The following is a 22,235-nucleotide window of genomic DNA, read 5'->3' as shown; positions in this document are numbered from 1 at the left end:
TGCTACCGTACAGCACATAATATGTTGGCCACAAAAATGTATCTAATAATTACACTCTTCACCCTACTTTGGGCCACCTTAAAAACCACCCCAACAAGGACCTCTTTGAACTCCACACCCTGTACTCTGCAGGAGAGAAATGCTCGACTCAGTGCAAGATTGCCTTGTTTATATGACCCAAAAATCAAAAGAACCAGACCTTTGATCTTGGTACCCACTCTACCTGTCACAGACCTCAATCCACCTCCCTCAGCTTCCGAAAGACTGCAAAAAACCTCAGACCTACGCTCTCCACAACCAAAAGAGATCTAATCATCCCAAATCTAAACCTTTCCAAAAAAGGAACAAAAATTCCACCATTACAGGTGCCCTCATCAATGCGAGGTCCCTCATAGCGCATACTACTGAAATTGCCGACATTCTCACCACGGACGATCTAGACTTCCTGGCGGTCACTGAGACTTGGCTCCATGACGCTGCAGGTCCCGCACTTATGATTGCCATACCTGACAATTACCAGGTTACTCACCGTAGCGACCACCTTACTCCTAGTCCATAGTCCCCTTTCCTCCATACTTATGGGACATCTCTCCGTCCTGTGGGACGGGACCAGAGCACTTTGTAAAAAGCATCCACATTTTTCCAAAAATGTGTCCTTCCTCTCTTTCTTGCGCAGGGCCCGGCACGCGGCCGTAACGCCGCCCAACTTGGCTCCGCCCCGCACATCGCCCATCAGTCCTTTTCTATCGCCGGGTCAAAGATCCATTAGCAATAACAGAGGAACCTTATTAGAGGGGACGGCGGGCGGGCGTATGGAGGAAAGGGGACTATGGACTAGGAGTAAGGTGGTCACTACGGTGAGTAACCTGGTAATACTCCTACGTCCCGTCCCCTTTCCTCCATACTTATGGGAGATTCCCAAGCACTCCTTACAGGAACTATGGGTGGATGGAAATACCCCTTACTGAAAAAGGTTCTTCAGTACAGCCTGACCAAAGTGAGCGTCAGCTCTTGAGCTCATGTTGAGACAATAATGCTTACAGAAAGCAGATGGGGAGGCCCAAGTAGCTGCCCTAGCAATATACTCCCAGGGGACATATTTCTGAAAAGCAACCATGGCTGCCTTACCACGCACCAGGTGTTCATGAATACCCTTAGGAGGTTTCAGCCCTTGGACGGTGAAAGACTCCGTGATGCAGGCGGCGATCCACCTAGGAATAGTTTCCTTGGACGCCTGTCTGCCCTGAGGGTTACCGAAGGTCACAAAAAGTTGAGAAGAACTAAGCTTGGAAGTCCTGTACAGGTAGAATTTAAGAGCTCTTCGGACATCAAGACAGTGTAGAACCCTCTCAGACTCAGAGGCAGGGTTCGGAAAAAAGACTGGTAGGGAGATTGACTGATTCAGATGGAATTCGGTCACCACCTTCGGTAGAAAGGCCGGGTTTGTCGAAGGACTACCTTGTCCTTGTGAAAAACCAAGAAAGGATGCTCCACCGACAATGCCTGGAGCTCACTCACTCTCCTTGCTGAAGTAACGGTGACCAAAAAGGACACTTTCCAAGACAAGTACTTGAGGTCCACCGTAGCCATTGGTTCAAAGGGTTTATGGCACAGCGCCGTCAGGACTTGATTTAGGTGCCACGGCGGGTGTGGACTACGAACCAGAGGGTAGAGGCGTGTCAACCCTGCAAAATGCCTCTTAACCACTGGGTTACTTAGAGAATAAGAGCACTGGTCTGTAGAAAGATAAGCGGAAACCGCTGAAAGGTATGTCCTGCATGACAGAACATGAACCACTGACTCTGCTAGGGAGGACACGAAGCACTGTGTCAATCGTGGCCACCCTTGGATACAACTTCTTCTCCAAACACCAATGACAGAACCTGAGCCATTTACTCTTGTACTGAGATCTGGTCGAGGGTTTCCTGGCTGCCTGGATAATGCGCATGTTATCCGTAGACAAATTCAGATGCTCTAAAGACTTGAACTCAGGCACCATGCCGCCAAGCTGAGCGATTGTGGGGAGGGGTGCCACATCTGCTGTTCCCCTTGGTGAAGAAGATCGGGAGTTACTGGTAACCTGATCGGCGGATACACCGAAAGGTGTTGAAGTTCTGAAAACCAAAACCTGGCCGGCCACCACGGAGCTATGAGTAGAAGGGAACAGTTCACTGAGTTCTTCAACTTCCAAATTGCACGGTGAACTAGAGGCAGAGGCGGGAAGGCGTAAACTCACATGTTGTGCCATGGAATCTCGATAGCATCCCCCAGAGAGGAGGCTCCCAGCCCCCCTCTGGAGGCATACTGAGGAAGCGTCTTGTTCACCGCTGTAGCGAAGAGGTCCACCTCCGGTGTGCCCCAACGCAAGAAAATCCATGAGAGGACCTCCGCCTTCAACTCCGACTCGTAGCTGTCCGCCGGCTGAGGGCATCCGCTATGACATTCAGCTGGCCCGGGATGTGCACTGCAAGCAGCCAGACACCATGAAGCACGGCCCACTCCCAAATCTGGATAGACTGGTCCACGAGGGGGGATGGGGGGGGACTTCGTTCCCCCGTACTTGTTGATGTAATACATTGACACCACATTGTCCGTTCTTATGCGGACCACCTTGTTGCCAATGAGCGGTCTGAACGCCCTGAGCGCTAGGAAGATCGCGAGAAGCTCCAGATGATTTATGTGGAGGGGCCTGTCCTGGGGTGACCAGAGGTCCGAGACCTGAAGAAGATCGAACGTCGCACCCCACTCCAGAAGGGAGGAGTCTGTTGTGATCGTCACCGTGGGGACTGGGTCCTGAAACCCCACGCCCCCAGACAGGTTGCTGAGAGATGACCACCACCCCAGGTCCACTCATGGAATCCGGAATCATTATCCGCTTGGAATCCGGATCCACTGCCTGACGCCATGAACTCCGAAGAGTCATCTGGGTCCATCTCATTTTGAGACGAGCAAGAGGAAGAGCCAGTACACACTAGGCCATGAGGCCCAGAAGCCTCTGGAAGCAGCAGGCCGACATGCTCTCCGACTGTGTAAACATCTGACACGTGGCTAACAGATCCGCCATTCTGTCCGCTGTCAGATACACTCTGCAGTTGATCGTGTTCCAACGAAAACCCAGGAAAATCAGGTCCTGTGAGACCATCATGGAGGATTTCCGCAAGTTCACAGACAGCCCAAAATGGAACAGGAGCTGAAGGAGAGACTGGAGATTGCCCGCTGCCGCCAGCGGACAAGGGCTGCGCAAGAGCCAGTCGTCCAAATATGGATATACATGGATACCCTGGAGACGAAGATAGGCCGCAATCACCGACATCATCTTCGTGAAGACACGCAGCGCCGAGCTGAGGCCAAAAGGAAGCACCCGAAACTGGAAGTGCTCCTCTCAAAGAGAAGCGGAGGTACCTCCTGTGTGGATTCCAAATCAGGATATGCATGTACGCGTCCTGAAGATGCACAACGCTGAGCCAATCGCCCCTCTGTAAGGAGCAGCGAATCTGGCTGGGCGTGATCATCTTGAATTTCTCTTGGGGTAGGAAAAGATTGAACTGGGAAAGGTCTAGGATGGTGCACAGGCCAGCCTGGTTGGGTTTGGGCACCGTAAACAGTCAGGAGTAGAAGCCCTCCCCTCGCTCCCAAAGGGGAACTGGTTCCACAGCTCTGATGTCCAGAAGTTTCTGAACTTTGGCCTTGAGGGAGGGTGAGCCAGACAGCTGAAAAGGAGGGATGAGGGGTGGGGTATGGGGGTAAAGGTAAGCGGAAGCCCGCTCGAGCGACTGACCAGACCCATCTGTCTTCTGTGATGGTCTGCCACGCCTCCCAATGATACGCAATGCGTCCACCCACCAGGCTCTCGTGCGAGCGCGGAAAACCCTCATTTGGTAGGCGGTGCCACCTGAACCTGATGAGGAGGCTGAGGAGCGGGAGAAAAACCGTGTGCGCTGTTGTCTACGGCGGTCATTCCCCGCAGGAGTATCCACTCTGCAAGATTTGCGGTCGAGGAAGCCCCTAAAACCAGAGATGGGTCGACTTTGAGACAACGGTCTCTGGGACTTGAAAGGAGCTTTGACCAGAACAGAGAATGATTTAGCCGTCTGAGTGCTATCCTTGGTCTTGGTGAGCTCTACATCAGTAGTAGAATGAAAAAGCTCCTTACCTTCGAATGGAAGGTCCAACACCTTGTCTTGCACTTCCTTAGAAAATTTTGTGGCATGCAGCCACGCCTGCCGTGAGGTATCAACCCCCAGCATCAGGCCCCGAGCCGAGGTGTCTACGTGATGAGCCGCAGCCTCCAGGAGATCCTGGGCCAAGACCCTGGCGTCGGCAAGGCCTCCTTTAAAGTCTTCCAACTTCTCGACCGGGATGTGCTCCTCAAACTCCGACAGCCCTTTCCACATCCGCATGTTAGCTCCCGCCAATATCAACTCAGCACTGGCCTGCCTGAGCTGCAAGGCTGAGTTGGCAAAGATTTTCCCCCCTAGGGAGTTAAGGAGCTTGTCCTCCTTTCCCAAGGCCTGAGTAGCCGTCGTGGATGAGGATGCTGCAGGTCTGGATTGCAACGTAGCCGCAGCCACCACTGTGGAGGAGGGAGGCAGACAAGACGACAGGGCCACCTCTTCCGAAGAATGTAGCCTGTACCTCACGTCAATCTTCTTATTGACAAAGTCCCGAGTGTGGCTTTTCCCAGACTCTTTGGACCTCGGCCAGAACGTCCTTCTGCAGTAACAGGCCGGTACGCTCCAAGGGAGCGGGTGCCTCGGGCACCGGAACATCTAAGAAACTCATCATGTCCAGTACCCGGTCATGAAAGGCTCTGAAAGAGCGGGATAGGTCCTCGTTGTCCTGATCGCCTTGAGGATCATCTGACAGGTCTGGATCCTGCTGAGCCGGGTCAGGCACTGCCTTGTCCACTGGGGACAACGGAGGCAAAGGCGGAAGAGCCGGGGAGGCACCACGGGCAAGGAAGGCGCCGGCGGAACAACCGGAGGAACGGGTGGAGCCAGAGGCGTAGGTGGACATATCTCCTTGAAAAGCCCTTTGAAATATTCCCTCATGGGGTTGTTGCGCATAAGCACTTGAAATTTACCGAAAAAGGTGTCCTCCGAAGACTGTTTCGGAACCTGAGGAGGCCTCTCATGAGGTGGACAAATCCAGGGACGTAACGGGGAAGGGTGCCACACTGGCCCCTCCACCGACGTATCCACATAAATCAAAGGTGCCGTCCCCGCAGGCAACGACACATTGTGCGGAAGAGGCATTCGGGCGTTCCAATCATAAACCGGCCGGTAAGGATGCGCACAAGGGACTTTAGGTTCACCCAAGGGACCAAGCCCTACACAGAGGCCGATGTTGTAGTTGTAGGGGTAGCACCTAAAATGGCCGCTACGGTCGTGGTGGGAACAGGCGCCATTTTGTCCTCATCTGAAGGGGAACTGCGGCACGTGAGGAAGTGAGGCAGGGGTCCCCGTCGATGGATCAGGGGTCTTAATCTTAGCCTTAACATAAGGATGGCCTGGAATGTTTTTGTGACATACCAATCGCCAACTGAGCCTTCGAAGGAAGGACCTCGGCACTGCCGGTAAAAGAAGAACTTTGCTTCTTTGCCCCCTCAACAGGTCTGGTGTCACCACAAGAGCGGGAACGGTGAGCAACCGCTTTCACCGACAAAGCCTTGACCGGCCTCTGAACGAGGGACCTCGGACCCAGGCCCGGTAACAGCCTTATCTGTGCGGGCCTCGAACATCCGTTCGGTAACTACAAGCCCAGCCAAGGCCTCGGGGTGCACCCTGGTCTTGTTTTTGAGGGAAGCGACAGAGGCCTCAGAGCGAGCTCCGGTACCCCACGATTCAGTAGAACTGGTTCTACAAACAGCCCCCACAGGAGGGGCCTCGGAGCGTACTCCGGTATCAACAGGCCCCTTACGGAGACCCTCGGAGAAAACTCCGGTAGAAGTATTAGGCCCAACGGGCACCTCAGGGCGAACTCCGGTGACAGAGCGATCAACGCCCCTCCCGGACCGAGAGGAACCCGGGAAGGTATCCCCCGGCCGGGGTGCTCTGAAAAGTAAAGAACTTACCGGGCGTTTCTTCTTCTCGTCGATGAACGCCTGAAAATGCGAAGGAGGAGTTCGTCGGAACACCTCCTCCCACCGCTCCAACCGACCTTGAAGTGCCCGGACCAAAAGGGAGTCACAGTAAAGACAGGAGCCCCAACGGTGTTCCGGACCCAAACACTCTAAACAAAGAGGATGGGGATCCGCCCTCACGAAGCGACAGTGACACGATGAACAATCTGGAAAGTCTAACTTGAAAGACAGACAGACTAGTGAACGAACGCTAGCGAGAGCCAGAGAGGAAAAAAGGGAAGAAAATATTCCGAGGATGCAAGTGCGTCCGACCCCGATTGAGCGGAGAAAAGGACTGATGGGCGATGCGCAGGGCGGAGCCAAGGTGGGTGGGATTACGGCCGCGTGCCGGGCCCCGTGCAAGAAAGAGAGGAAGGACACATTTTTGGAAAAATTTGGATGCTTTTTACAAAGTGCTCCGGTCCCGTCTCACAGGACGGAGAGATGTCCCATAAGTATGGAGGAAAGGGGACGGGACGCAGGAGTATTATCATATACTGAGAGTTGACCGAACGAATACGAGAGGAGGTGGCCTGGCTATTATAGCTAAAACTAAGTTAGCACTCAGACTCACCTCGCCTCCTGAAATTACATAGTGTGAACTACTATCAGCTAAACTTCCCATTTCCAATAATAGTACACTAACCATTCTCCTAGTGTACAGACCACCGGGACCACTAGGTACCTTTGAGGAATACCTATCCAGTCTCCTCAGCAACAACACAAAGAATTCCACACAGCTCGCACTACTAGGTGACTTCAACCTGGGCTTTAATGATGCAGAGGACAAACAGGCCCAATCTATTGAAACGCGCCTTGAAACACTTGTGTATGGGCGCATTACAAATGCCATATCATATCAAACAATATTAGCTGAACATGGCCTGTCCCAAAAAGTCCTAGCTCCTACACTGTAACGCTCACCTGACTCCCACGGAGACGCTGACCAGGCCTGGGCTGCTGCGGCCTCTTCTAAGGTGATGCGCAGGACTCGGAACACCGACTGGGCCGGACCCCCAAACCCCGCCTGTCTGATGCGTACGAAGATCTTTCTGTAGATGGGGAAAAGGATTTTAGTCACCTGCGCAACCCCTTCTTTCCCCTTTTGCTCTCTCTTCAAACCACCTTTGAACCTTCCCGTTAATTCTCACCTTAAGATTTGAAATGACGAGCTCTCCATCCTGCTTCTGGTGCAGGGGTGCGGTAGAATCCAGTTACTTCACTGGTTATCGGACGGGCATTCAGGTCCAGTTGCTTCACTGGTTTTTTGGATGAATAAGGCGCTTTTGTAAGTATATGACTTATCAAGTTCAAGGGTTGTTCTCCCTTCCTTTTTGGCCTTTATTTTCAATGGACTGCTTTTAGTCTTTTAGCGCAGGTGCAGAGCGAAGATTCCACGTAGAGAAGACAATTCGCTGTGGATAATTCAGGTGAGCTTATGTTGGGGTGGTTTTTCTAATGTCTGTATGTTCACCCACTAATGCGCGTGTTCTTTTTTTCCCCCATAGGGGCCAGGGCACGGTACTGCCAAAAGGCGTGCCGACCTGAGATGAGGAAGGATTCTCCCCCACCAATCGCCAGGTAAGCCTTCTGGCAAATCAGTTTTTTCCCAATGTTTTCTCTGGCTCACCTTTTGTTCTTCTCTTTTCTTTCCTAGGTGCTGGAATGCAGCGGAACGTGCGGATGGTCGTAGGAGTACGGAATTCCTTGTGGACAGGTGAGTTGCGCGCAGCGCTGCAACGAGCAACGCGAGGAATCCAAAAATAATGTCTTTTCCTTTAGGATCGTCGGCGTGTTGGCTCCGGATCCCATGCAATATCAGGTAATGTCCTTTATTCACCTTCTCTTCCTCTCTTCTTCCTTTTAGGTGTTCCAGGACTGAAGCAGGCGTGGCTGGAGTCAGGATGCAGGAGCAGACACGGTGAGCATCCAGCTGCTAGGAGCAGAGCAACGCGAAGCGTGAGCTGCTGTCTGGGCGTGGCTTAAATAGCCTCCAAAGAAGTCCCAGGTATGTATCCTTCCCCAATCAGGTATGTATCCTTCCCTGACCACGCCCGAGTGGCAAAATAGTCCCACAGGTAAAGTAGTTCCTTTCAGGCCTCAGAGGTCTGGATCTGGCAGCATGGTCTGCATCAGGTAAGTCCACCAAAAGCACTCCCTTTATGAGCCTGGCGCCTATGGCGCCAGGACTGATGTCCAGAATGAGCCTGGCGCCAAAGGCGCCAGGACTGATGTCCAGAATGAGCCTGGCGCCAAAGGCACCAGGACTGTGTCCAAAGGGCCCCTATTTGGGGTTGCTGGACCTTCCCTTGGGTACCCGATGTGTGCTTCCGGGGCTGCCGGTCTTGGACTGGCTCTCTGGGAGTATGCATCATGACATACAACACAAACGGACGTACTCTGGACTGGATAGCTAACTTGAACTGCTCCATCACCATAACCAATATTACTCCACAAGCCTGGTCCGACCACCACCTTATTGGCTTCTCATCCACTTTAGAACCCCTAAAGTTGGTTACTTGTGAAAAAGCACCACTGCTCCTAACTAGAAGTAAAAAAGAAATTACTGCTGAAAAACTACTCCCCCCCCCCTCCTACCAGCTCTCTCAGTTAGCTCTAATAACTCAGACCCAAATACACCAGTTGAGATTTTCAATAACACTATGTCCAAGGCTCTGGACTCCATCACCCCAGTCAAACTACGTAAAGGCAAACACAAGTCCCACCTCAATTCATGGTTCACTCCCCATCTCAAAGAACTACATATCAAAAAAAGAAAACTCCAAACTATCTGGAGACACTCCCCAATGGCTGAGAACAAAACAATACTTGCTAATTTTGCTAATAAATACAAGAAGGAAATTATCCAAACTAAAAGGAGCACATTTAACGATAGAATCATTAAGGCCATTAAGGCCAAGAGCTCTTCACTATTCTCCGGGAAATGGAAAATACTATTGCTCTCACTGATAATGTCCCGAAAGATAAACAATGGTGCACCAGCATCCAAAATGCCGTAGCAAATATAATAACTTTACAAACAAAAATAGCAAATAAAAAAGCATCCCTGCGTTCCTCAGGAACTCACTTTTCCCCTTTGGAAGATTTGCCGAGCATCGACAAACCCTTCAGGTTCACCAATATATCCATACTGGAAACAGGAAAGGTTATATTGTTCTTGAAACCCTCTAATTGCCAGGGTGATAGTTGCCCGGCTCAAGTTACCAAGGACGCAGCGAGAGACTTAGCGCCCTTCATCTCTAAGCTAATCAGCACCTACTTTAATTCTAGCATTGTCCCGACTAGCCTCAAAGAGTCCTGGGTACTACCACTTCTTAAGAAACAGACTCTAGACCCAGCTATCCCCACTAACTACAGGCCCATTACTATGGTCCCTTTCCTCCTTAAAGTCCTTGATAGAGTAGCCTACCTCCAGATCCAAAACTATTTGGAGGCAAACCAATTACTAGGATCAGCCAATCTGGATTTAGACCACAACACGGTACTGAAAGCTCTAATTGACCTTAAGACACAAAATCGACGAGTTGAAGGATAAAGGTAAAACAGCTATGCTCCTCCTCCTTGACCTATCGGCAGCCTTTGACCTGGTGGACCATGCAGTGTTATGCAAACATCTAGCGTCAGCCGCCCATTTCTCAAGTGAAGCCATAGCCTGGGTACAGTACAATCCTTCCTAGCGAACCGTACGATGAGTGTTCTCCCCCTTAGCTTCAGCGGACCCAATACAAATCACTTGTGGCATCCCACAAGGCTCATGTGTCTGCCCCTACAATGTATAATATCTTTAAGAAGCCACTATTCGACAAACTTGACAGGTTGGGGGTCACATATACCAATTATGCAGACGACACCCAAATCCTTATACCCCTATCTGGCAACTTTGTCGAAGACACGGCTATGTTAAATAAGATATACCTCATCATTCAAGCATGGATGGTCTGACGGCCTCTGCCTGAATGACGGTAAAACTGATATTTTGATTCTGGGTTCCGATTCCAACCTAAAAAAACGTAGCACCAGCTGCTCTGCCTTTAATATCGATGGCAACATAATTAAAGTAGTTACGGAGGTTAAAACGCATGGTTTCTACCTTGATTCCACACTATCCCTCAAAAAACAAGTCCGCTCCATGGCTTCCTCTACAGCCTACACCTGCAAACTGATCAGGGCCTGCAGACCTTTTCTCTCAAAAACCAACTGTACCACACTAGCCAATGCACTAATAATGTCTAAGCTAGACTATTGTAATGCCCTTTACGCAGGCGCCAACAAAAACAAAAAATGCAAATACTGCAAAATAACGTCCTCCGAGCTGCCCTGAACATCCCCCGTAGAGAGCATATATCTAAAATCAGGAGAGTCCACCACTGGTTAAAAACCAGCAACAGAATACTCCTCAAAACGGTATCCCTCACATACAAAGGACTTAATACCGCGCCCCCATATATATCTGCCAGACTGACTAGAAGAGCTTCCATTCATCACACCAGAGCCTCTAACTATCTCGCACTAGAAATTCCTAGATTTAGATTATCTATAGTGGTTGGGGTCAGTTTCCCGGTCAGATCTGCACGTGCCTGGAATGCACCATCTACTGCCTTGAGAGAGGACCAGCCTTACTCTAGATTCAGATGCAACGTGATAACTTGGCTCCGGACTAAAGACTCCGAGTAACTGCATCCCACCACTGAATTCCGAACTTCTGCTCTAATTAAGCCTGCTTTTCATGAATATCTACTTTAGACGACCACCCTCCACTATCTTGTTATGTACCTTTGTAGCTATGTATATATGTTTTGCATTCTTTGTAATCATCATCTACTGTAACTAAGCTCAAATATTCTTGTAACCATTGTGCCCTGCTACCTGTGGGTTTGGTGCGCATTATCAAATAAAAAACAATCTATGTTGCTACTATTTGCTACTTAAAGGCGGGGGGTCTCACTAAAATATTGTGCTGGTGTTGCTGGTAAACCACTGCCTTTATGCACTCAAACAGAAATACAACAGTATGGCTTTGCACAATATTATGCATTTACGGTAGACTAAAAACATTCTTTATCCTACGTGAATTGTTTTTTTTTCACAGATTTATAAATACTGTAATTAACTATTTGTACTATGGTTTGGGCTGTGGGGACGTAGCACTGCATGCAGTATTATGAGCTCTGTGGCATTCTTTAATCTCAGAATTTTCTTTTGAACTTTGACACTGTATCCCAAGAACGTTTCACTCCACAAGCACCATGATGAAAGACACTTGAAAAAAAGATTGGCGAAAGATTAGTGCTTGGCCCTGTGATTTCCTTGATACTCGCTCATAGTCAGCACAGATACTTCTCCACTAGACCGAGAATGTCCGCTTATGATCAACTGGGAGAGGTGGCCGGCCCTAGATGTTTGAGGCACTGGCTTACAGTGGGTCTTGTAGTGCCATGGCTCAATTTTGACACAGCAAAGGAAGATACTTAAATGTCGGTTTTGTACTAAGCATTTTCCCCATCACCCCACTAAATACAAATCCAGATCATGGCATGGCATACGCTTGCAGTAAGAACATTATCCTCCCATACGTATGCACCTTTCCTGTGACATGGCTTTGCTTAAAAGCAACTTTCAACGTTCCTTCAAAACCCTTCAACATTGTGTTATGCATATAAATACAAGAACGAAATACTTACATTCTTGTTTGAATGTGAAATACTCTGTTAAATGTCTACATTCATGATTCCCACGAAGTAAAAACAGTGTTTTTGGATATAGAATTTTCAAGGCCCACAAATACAGCACACACTGCAAAAAAAAAGTGCAATTAAAGAGAGGGATTTGTCTTCAATGCCAGCTTTTATAAACACGACAAAAACAACCGATATGGACAAGGCCAATAGTTTGAGCTTATGTATGGTAAAAAACATTTACTTTCACACAAAGAAGAGACACAGTTAGGCAGAGGTGGTTAAGTGCAGTTAAGGGCATGAAGACGGAGAGCTCAGAAGGCAGTGAGAGATGGAGCAGATAAGGGAAGAGGGTATGAACCAGGTGGAAAGGAGGTGTAGCAGAGGGGGGCACTGCAGCCTTTGGTAGATAGGTGAAGGTCGGTGCAGAAAGGAGAAAACTTGATTACCAGTGCAATACAGCCTGTACACTACACACTTGGTGCAGGGAGAACTACAGGTACACAGAAAGCCATTTCATTTAACATTTCGGAACAGATGATTAGCCACAGAGTAGTAGACCATGCAGACCGTGTTAAAATTTAATGGGCAGCTCCTGTAACAATGTAGAGGGATGTCAATTCTATTGTTTGGAGCAATAAGATGCTGAACTTGGGAGTGGGTAACAAATGACGGAAGAGGATATATGTTATTTATATCACGCCTATACACAAGTGTTTCAAGGAGCGACAAGGCAAAGGAAGGGAACAAGGGAGGACAAGACAACAATGTTACTAGGCCATGTGACATGGAGATCGCACAAGTGCGGGGGAGAGCGAAGCGGGGAAAAAGCACCAGGGGAAGGCGAGGAGGAGAAGTGCGAGACATAGGAAAAGAAAGGAAGTGGGGCCAACAAGTGGCAGTGCAAATGGGGTTAAGTGCAGACAGCAAGGGTTAGATAAGTGCAAGTAGGGGGTGCTGTAGGGTTGCAGATACAGCCCAAGTGCAGGGGCACCAGAGTCAGTGCAGGTGTGCAACTGGGAGGGCAGGGACTTGGGCTCGTGATTCAGAGGGTAGCCAGGTAGACCAATGCATTATCAGAGAGGAGATCAGCGTGGAAGATGGAAGGCAGAAGCAAAGAGGAATGTCTTGAGCTGCGTTCGGAACCGGAGATGGTTCTGTTCAACTTTCAGAGAGGCGGGGAGGCTGTTCCAGAGTGAGGCACCCGCAGAAGAGAGAGATCTGCCCCCAGCTCTCCGCTTAGAAAAGCGCCTGACTCAAGGAGTTAGAGGTGGAGGAGCGAAGAGCTCGAAAAGTAAGATACTTCTGAAGAGAAAGCTGGAGATATATTGGTCCCAGGCACCAGAAGGCCTTGGGGACAATGCAAAGGGCCTTACATTTGGACAGTTTAATGCTGAAATTAGTGGTAATTAACAGCAGGTCCAAGTGTGTGTATGGTTGGTATCTTGTTACCAATGTGGGGGATTGAAACAGTGGCATTGTCAGTGAATAGGGAGTTGTCTGTGCATTGGTGGTACAGTCAAAAAATTGTGTCGTGCTGCATTTTTTTTTGGAGTGATTTCAGTGTACTTTGGCACATACATAAAGTGAGAGGCTGGGTGTGTCTAAAAGGGACTGTAACAGGATTGTTTTCTGTGTGTTTTGTACCTTTGTGTGGCAGAGGCTGAGTGAGTGTTTGGAGGGCACTTTGTGCATATGGGTGGGAAACAAATAATTATTTGGTGTGGTTCCCGTCTCCTCTTACATAGAAAGAGCAGTGGACTTTTGGTCTCTCAGTGGTGTGTTGAGGCTAAATGAGGTAGTGTTTGAGAGGTATTTTTCCTGGTGAATTTGAGTAGGCATTGTAAGAAATTATCTGATTCAATCCAAGGCTTTTCATTAAATAATCCAGACTTGGAATGGCCTTACATTGAAATGTCAAATATTGAAGGTTAAACTTTTTCTTTTTAAATATGTGCTTGTTTATTTTCTGCAGTATCAAAACAAACTAAAATAACTGTACCTAAAAAGGGAACAAACCAACAATTACAACCAAATTGATAAGCAACATTTATGCATGTACAGTTCAGTAATCTAAATAAGGAACATGCTGGCATATAAAGACAAATGCAATTTCTGTGATTAAATTGTCCCGATTCCCCAATTGCTCCAAATCTTAGCAAATTGCTGCAGACGCCCAGAAGATCTATATATTTTTTCCTTAATTGACATGCAGTTATATAGGTCCTGTTCCCAGTTGGAGACCTTGAGTGATTCACTTGCCCTCCCCCCCAACAAAATGGCAATGTTACGTTTGGCTATGAACATAGCATCGGATATAAAAAGCGTCTTATATTCAGAGTAGGTGGTCTCTCCCTATATACCAAGCAGCGCAAGCTTCGGATATTTTGGGATGGGTAGAGCAACTGCTTAAGAGACGCACCTTTCAACTGCACGACAGAGATTATGCATTTTTCTGCACATCCAGAATATGGAAAAATGGTACCAACCGCTATGTGACAACGTAAACAATGGGGGTTCTCAGCTTGGCTCCATCTATAAAGCAGGTGCCGTGTGCAATAGACCCTGAAATGTAATTGAAGCTGGGCCAGTCTGAATCAGGCGGTGATAGCAATTTACTGTGGTGCTATCAGAGTTTCCTGCCAGTCTTCTACTTCAATGGGGATACAACACCCATTTCTATTCTAGTCTCTTCAAGGGGTGTCGGGTAAAATGGATGACAACCTGGAATAAGACCGAGATTGCCCTTTTGGTAATTCATTCCCCGTTCAAATTGGCAAATGAAGGTTAAACTTGAGTTGAAATATTTCACTGAAAAACAAAATTAGCTAATGCAAAGGAGCTTCTGTATTCATGCTGCCATGTAAAAACATATTAGAACACATTGATTTGTATTTTTGCATTCTACAAGGAAATGGCCAGAATGGTAATTGCAAAAATCACACGATTAGTATTTCCATAAACAGAACAATTATTTAAGTGTTATTATAAAGACAAGGCAAATAGCAAATTTCGTATACATGGGAATGGATAGATTTCATATAGTTTTCATGTACTGTGAACCTAAGCTGTGAACTTTTGTTCATCTGAAATGTGAAATGGATGTTTGTGCAAGGGTCCACATTCTTGAAATGAGGAATTCACATGTCCATCACTTTGTTTGGAATTAATGAGTACATCTGTTATTACCAACAGCAGAGTTGTGTGCAAACTACAAAAAATAAGCCAAGATGAATTTTAGAAACATTTTCACTGTCCTGTAAGCTTATTTGGAAGACCACCATTTTAAAAGATTAATTAATGCACTCTAATTCGTTAAGGGCAACACCAAATAAGCAGATGTCTACACAAATGCAGGCTACTGACCTTGCAAAGCAACAAGGTCACCTGGATAATGTGTGTGTGTGTGTGTTCCATTAAAGTAGCCTATTAAAATTGTCTTTTGTTTTAAAGAAAGCTTATATGCATGTTGATAACAGGAGCGAGTAATACATGCAATTAAACCTCATTTGTACAGTAGAAAGTGTACTGAATAATGCATTTAAAAGGGACTATGGGAAATACATTAATAACTTGGCAACCCTTGGTAAAAGTAAAAGAAAAAAAATACAGATGTAGATTTAAGGGATGACCGGGAGAAACACATGCATGTAATAATTTATTAAAATGTATGAATGATTAATACAATCGCAAATTTAAACATATGCATGCAGTTATAAAAACCCAAACCATGTCTCTTTGGATTCAGACTATTCTTGAGAGTTTGAATATACAATTCTCATTTATGGCACAGGACCCTACCGGGAAATAGAATTTAAATATCAAAGTCCAATTTTGGATGACACATTCCTAAGGGGAGGGCTATCTCATTGCTAACTCATTCAATTATGACACAGAATTCTATGGAACACAAGTGAAAGACCTTAGTGCAGGTGAGTAAGTGAAGGGAATCTATCACAGGCTCAAACTAATCCAACATTGTTTCATCAAATGCTGCTGGTTGGGTGGAGTTTGCTAGGTATTTAAACTCAAACGCATAGGAAGGAGAGTTTTGGGAAACCAGAAAAGGAAGAGCCCATTTGACTGGAGAAAAGTGAATTGGAGCTCCAACTTCATATAGTTGATGGAAATTCTCTGTAAAAGGGCCTTTTCCACATGGGACTGAATGCACAGGCCTTTTCGAAGACAAAATGAGAATATCTACTTGGGATTTTGGGAGTAGGTGATGTGAAAATCAAAGGAATTTTTCCCTTGTCCCCAAGGGGGAGCCATCACCTTTGGGATTAGGAAGGTGAGCCAGCTAAGCTTAACACCCCCTAGGTGAAAGGGCAAGGGGGAATCCCACTGGGGGAAACTACCCCTTGGTGAACAAGGGATCCCACCAACAGGATTTTATTAATTCTCCATCATGTGACAAAGCCCATGTGTTTGGTGTGGTTTCTGACTCCTGAATCAGACAATCATTTCAAGAAACAGAGTAAATGGAATATTCAACCTTGTTTCAGCTTGAACATTGATGACAACGCAAAATCAACATCAGAGGAGAAAACAGGAAAAGGAATCCATCCAGAGTGAGCTACGATCAGAGAAATCCCTCCTGGAGAGTGGGGTCAAGCAGCAGGCTGACATAGAAGGTGTTTGGTGCAGAGGGCCCAAAGAGCCAGCAGAAAACTGCTAGCACCAACCCTGTCTGGAGCAAGTAAGACTCCGGCCACGAAAACTGAGAAGCAATGACCAAATCAAAGGTGAGGAACTGGCACTAGCCATACACCGTGCCACCAAACCCATGAGGCATGGGCCGAAAAGAGGCCAATGCAGGGAGAGCATTAAAAGGCTGGCACCAGTCCCGCGACAGCCAGAGAAACCGCCTCCTCCAAGGAATGCTGCCACAACAAACTCTACGTGGCTGTTCATGAGAGCACAGAGGAGGATGCATTGACCTAGCAACACCCCAGCACTGTGTGATGAGCCAGAGAATCCTTGGCTGGGTGAAGGCCAAACGACTCCAACAGGGGGTGAGAGATACCATACCAAACAGAGGGGCGAGCAATCAAAGCCCTTGGCAGGGAGAAAGCTAAGTCACCCCCAGTAGTTGACTCAACTTGTGAATACAAAAACTGTTGTATTAGAAAACACAAGAGACTCAAAAGACATTCTTACCAGAAATGTGAACTATAAAGTGAGACAAACGTATAGATGGACAATTGGGTGTGGGTCAAAAACCAGCCACTAATTCATCCTTGAGGAAGAAAGGCGTTAGAGGCCTATTCTGGTCAACTTTATGGCAGTTTGTTTCATTTGTGGCCGGGCCAACGCTTATATTAGATTAGCCTTTTGAGACAGAGGACTATCCTAGGTTTGTAAGAAGGCTCACTGACTAGCACCATTTATTCTGGTGTTTTCTTAGATAGGGCCAAGTCACACCTTAGAGGTAGGTATAGAATATTCTATTTGATTGCAATCAAAGTTAGAGTAACAAGGACCTCTTTTCTGCTTTCTGAGTGACTTATCAAGAGTGCAGGGATTTCTATGACCAGTTACAGAGTCCGATCTAATCAACCTATAAATGTCCAGGCTCAGACGTTCATCCCTATAGGAGAATGGGGTATTCATTTATCCTTGGACATGTCCTTCGCACATCCCATCCACCACTCTGCTAACTAGCAGAGGAAGACATTGAGACCCCCCGGATCCTGACTTTTTGGGCTAATCCCGGGAGGATAGCTCAGCGGCAGCGTGCCCATCTTGGAAGCAAGACGACACGAAGCAACACAGATTCGATCCCCGGGTCCGCGCTTAGAAACCTCTGTGTGTTTAAGCGCGTTATAAATACGTAACTAAGACAAAAAAATAAAACATAATTAGCAACTAAGAAAAACAAACAATTCTTGTAACAGCGCCTCGATGCCTGCGGGCTGTGTGAGCGCTTTATAAATGTAAAAAATAAAATAAAAAATAAACAAAGATAGTTTTGCTGAGATTTTCACACAAGGGGTCTCTGACTTGAATTTGGCATCTCCCCCCCAATCTTTGGAATCTCTCTTGGAGCCGATCATGGACAGCCAGATAAGACCAGGTCAGCGCCATCAAGAAACCCACGACTGATTGGGTGGAGTTCCAGGTAAGACACTCTTCCCACAGAGTATTACAACCCTACCAGGAAGGGCAAGACTTGGGAGCCTTGTTCTAAATTTTGAAAGGTTAGCCACACAATTTCCTTGGGATCACACCCTTAAGACATGTTATTTGGCACCATTACTTGGGGGGAATTAACTGTCATACCACAATATTAATGACAATGCGACCACTCCTTTCAAAGAGATCAAGAAAGCCCTCCTGGGAAAGGTAGGACAGATTAAGTCTTTCATTCAAAGGAAACTCGGCTGTACCCAATTTCTCCCCAATGAGTCACCTATAGAATTAGCCAGGAGAATACAAACTTTAATCTACCAATGGCTGGGGTAGAAAACTTTATCTGGAGGTCCTAGAGTCAGTAACATTGGAGCACATCATAAATTCCTTGCATGCCCCTATGCAAAGAGCCATTTTACTACTTCAACCTTCTCTGGAGACTTCCATCCTGATTGCCAGGTCTACGAAAAGGTTTTCCAATTCTTTTAGGCATCACTCCAGAAAACTCTGCGCCTAAGACTTTAAACCCTCTTTTAAAGACATTCTCCCATCCACAACTAAGTCAAGAAATTCCAGCCTTCTTTGTCCAAAAAAAGAAGGAAGAACTGATGAGGAGACAAGTAGTCATACCCCCTTTGAAACTGAGTGCGATAAAAAAGAAGGAGGCTGTTAGTATAAGAAAAACTATTCCTTTTACAACCCTTACTGGTTTCTCACTTGGAGAAAAAGGGCATTTAGCATGCATATGTCCCAAGAACCAACTTGAAGAATCCATTGAAAAGGGGTGGTTAGGGGCAGACAAAATGGAGTGCGGGTTGAGAACCCTGCCTAGAGTCTCCACCCGGGGGGGCAGAAGGCAGACACTTTCTGATCCCAATTCTGGGGGTGGTGTACTGCGGGAGGATAACCTGGGTGGATACAAAACCCAGGGAAGGGAAGAGACATGGTATTTTTTCTCTGAGAGGGATACTCTCAATACTATTCAGAGAGAGGTTATTGCCTCTTGCCGTTCTAATGGGTTTCTGCCCATGGTTAAAACTAAGTTGATAAAACCTAGGCTAAAAAAAAATAATAAAAAAAAAAAAAAAAATCGATCCCATCCACAGAACAAATCTTTGTCATCCCCATATGTCCTCCTCAATATTAAAGGAGCACAGTAAAAGTGTTACACCTTCTGTCTCTACCCAAACCATGAAGTGAAGTAAAACCACAATTAAACATAGAAAGGACGTGGGGAAATCCAAATACACTACATGTCCCAGAATCCCAAAGGGGCTGTGACAAAGAGGAGGGCTGAAGAAGCATGTAGAGATAAAGGTCAGGAAAGCAGGCCTAACCGCCTTTGGCCGGGTCTGGCAATTAACACCAAGGGACTGAAGCCAATTGTCCCACCCAAGAGGCATAAAAGGCTGCAGCAGGACGAAGTAGCAGAAAGAAACTGAAGCAGGAGATGGCAGGTCGGCAGCTGTAGCAGACTAAGCAGAATACAAGGCTGGCAGTTCACTAGGAAGTGTGACCACAGAAGGGATGCTGGGAAGAGAGAAGAGCATATTTCACCTGCAGGTTCTGAGTTGGTCCTGTGCCCACAAACCCTGTTTTGCTGTGGCTGCATTGGAAGAGGCTGGGAGAAGCTAGTAGTCTTTCCAGGTGCACCCAATTGCTGTGAATGCGAAGCAGAAGTCGCACCACCTCCCGAGGCATGTGTGCAGAAGCAAGCCGAGGGAAGCAGGAGATAAGGAGATAAGGAGACCCTCTTTAGTTGAAGCCAGATTGACAACACTGTACTGCAGAAGGGTATGGGTCTGGATCAATAGTAACAGAAAGGAGCCGGTGAATGAAGCTCTGTACTCCAATTCACAAGAAATTCCTTGCTGGGAACTGTAACCAGCTAATTTAACACTTGTGTATGGGTAGAAGCGAGCAAACGCTATTCGTTGCTGTTGGGAAGCCTTTTAACAAAAGGGAAATGTATCACGCACATGTTCAGAAGTTAAAGTGCGCATGTGTGAAATAAAGTCTTGCTTTCCTATTGTCACCTTTAAAAGTGTACCGTAGTGGTCATTTATCTCCAATCGCAAGGGAGCACTTTTATAATAATCACTTGCATGGTAGCAGCTGACTTTCACGAATTGTTACAAGTATATCTCCATCAAAGAAGGGAGAGGATAGCACAGTGGCAACGTGCTCGCCTTGGAAGCAAGACACGAAGCAACACAGGTTCGAACCCCGGGTCTGCGCTGAGAAACCTCTGGGTATTTAAGCACATTATAAATACACAACTAAGACAAAAAACAATTACGTAACCAAAAAACAAACAATTCCTGTAACAGCGCCTCGATGCCCGCGGGCTGTGTGAGCGATTTAAAAATACAAAATAAATAAAAGAAAGAAAGGTGGACGGTAAGTAATTGGGATTCCCGACTCACGCTGAAGCAGAGCTCTATATGAATAAGGGACTGCAAATCTTTCAATTAAAATTAATCAAAGAGGTTGCGCGTACCCAATTTAATTTCTGAAGTCAAACCGAAGCTTGTAACATTCAGAACAAATATGTAGTAGTTGCAGAAGTTGCTGAACACACAAGAAGAACAAGTATTAACCAAGCCAGAAGACGGATCCCTTTTAAAGTAAAACTTGCCCTATTAAGTCTTAAACATTGTTGTTTTTAATTTTTTTAAACTTATCAAGTGTCCCCTCTGAAACAAGGCAGACAAGGTTATCTAAGTTTGGAAAAGGGGCAATACAGCTTTGTGTTAACTACTAGTAACAAGAAGGGAAGGGAGCTGGGTACTTGTTACAATAACTGATTAACAATCTTTGAAGCCAAGAGAGAGAGCAGCAGTCTAGAAGACAAGACTGATTCTAATGGCAGCTGTAAGACAGAGAAGAGGCAAAGAGGCTGTGCTTTCTTATGGCATAGGAAAGAAGAGTGCCTTGCCTACCTTTGGGGGCCGAAGAGTCTTGTCTGAAGTTGTCTGATACATTCATAACCATTTCAAATTGTAGCAGAATTAATAAGAGTCTATAACATTGTCAGAACACTTTTTTTAAATTTCTTTTTATTATTTTTAATTGTACATAATGCAAAACAACTTAACATTTCAATATGGAGTCTGTTTCGGCAGAACTACCCAATACTACCCCGCTAGGGCTCAATCCGTTAGTTCACATCTTGGGCCTGGAATCGTCTAGTGCACATTTGCCTCAGATTTATCTCTGGGGGGGTTAAGGAGGTGGGGGTCTATTGCCGTTCCCCTAAGTGGGGGTGTCTGTCCCCAGTTCTTCACTACTCATGTCTCATTTGTCGCTCGGTGTTACACTCAGAGCTACCTGTAGTGAAGGCATTGCCTGCTATAGGTTCCCCCTTCCATAGTTTGGTTGCCCTGCATCTCCCCCTCTAATGGTGTATGCCCCAGCTTATATCTCCTATGCAATTCTATATGACCTATCGTACAAGAAACCAAACCCCTAACATGACCCTCCCCCTTCCGCACCCCTTCTCCAGCCCCCCACCTCCAATTTCTCCCTAACCCCACCTCCCGACCCAGAGTGCCTTACCATCCCAATCGCTTCGCGTAGTCTCTATCTTACCATTCTTCGCAAGCTAGGAAACCCCTTCCCTCTAGTCAGGTGAACCCCTCCTGCCCTCATTTTGCGCTCTTGGCACTGTCTGTTCAAGGAGGTTTTAGATCCTGAGTGGAGCATTTCCCCCCCTCCGGGTCCCTATGTTTGTTTACAGAGTCTACCTCGGCCAGGCCCCATCTGCGTATCTCGTGGAGCCATTGTCTCACTGATGGATTGGTCAGCTTCTTTCATTGTATTACGATCTGCCATTTGGCCAAAGTCAGTGGGAATCGCGCAATTTGAATCCGAACACTATGTTGAATGTAGAAGAAGCAGTAGTAGACACTGAAGCAAAAGAGCCTGCTTTCACAGTACCATTTGTAGAAGGGAGTTGTCAAGGAGAAAGCAACCCCCTTAAAGGAAGCATCCTGAAAAGTTATCTCAAAGACACTGCACAGGTTACAAAAGGAGAGCTGCTGTTTGAACTTTGTCAATCTTATCCTGGAAAGAGGTTACTCAGGATTACCATTGGTGCCGTCTCCCTTTGAGGAGATTGGAAGTACCGTCTCAACAACCAAAGGAGGAACTGTTACCAGTGGATTTTTGTTTGGTTCAATTTTTGGTTCTTTGGAACTCTTCAAGAACGGATATCAGATTTTACTTTTCTTTGGGAGAAATTGACATTCCTGGGGAATGAGATCTACTGAGGAAAAGGAAAAGCT

General features: G+C 46.8%; 1 protein-coding gene across 4 annotated transcripts in view; it reads right to left on the bottom strand.

Moving 5' to 3' along the window:
- PPP3CA (protein phosphatase 3 catalytic subunit alpha) overlaps positions 1–22,235 on the bottom strand; it is a 1,568,629-nt gene that overhangs the window by 733,528 nt on the left and 812,866 nt on the right. For all 4 annotated transcript variants that reach the window (XM_069630708.1, XM_069630707.1, XM_069630705.1 and 1 more), the window contains exon 4: positions 11,824–11,935. In XM_069630708.1, the coding sequence (XP_069486809.1) occupies positions 11,824–11,935 (112 nt within the window). The remainder of the gene's footprint in view (positions 1–11,823; positions 11,936–22,235) is intronic.

Source organism: Ambystoma mexicanum, chromosome 6q, assembly GCF_040938575.1.
Source record: "Ambystoma mexicanum isolate Mex_15411 chromosome 6q, UKY_AmexF1_1, whole genome shotgun sequence".
NCBI lineage: Eukaryota > Metazoa > Chordata > Amphibia > Caudata > Ambystomatidae > Ambystoma > Ambystoma mexicanum.
This window is presented reverse-complemented; position numbering and strand designations above follow the sequence as displayed.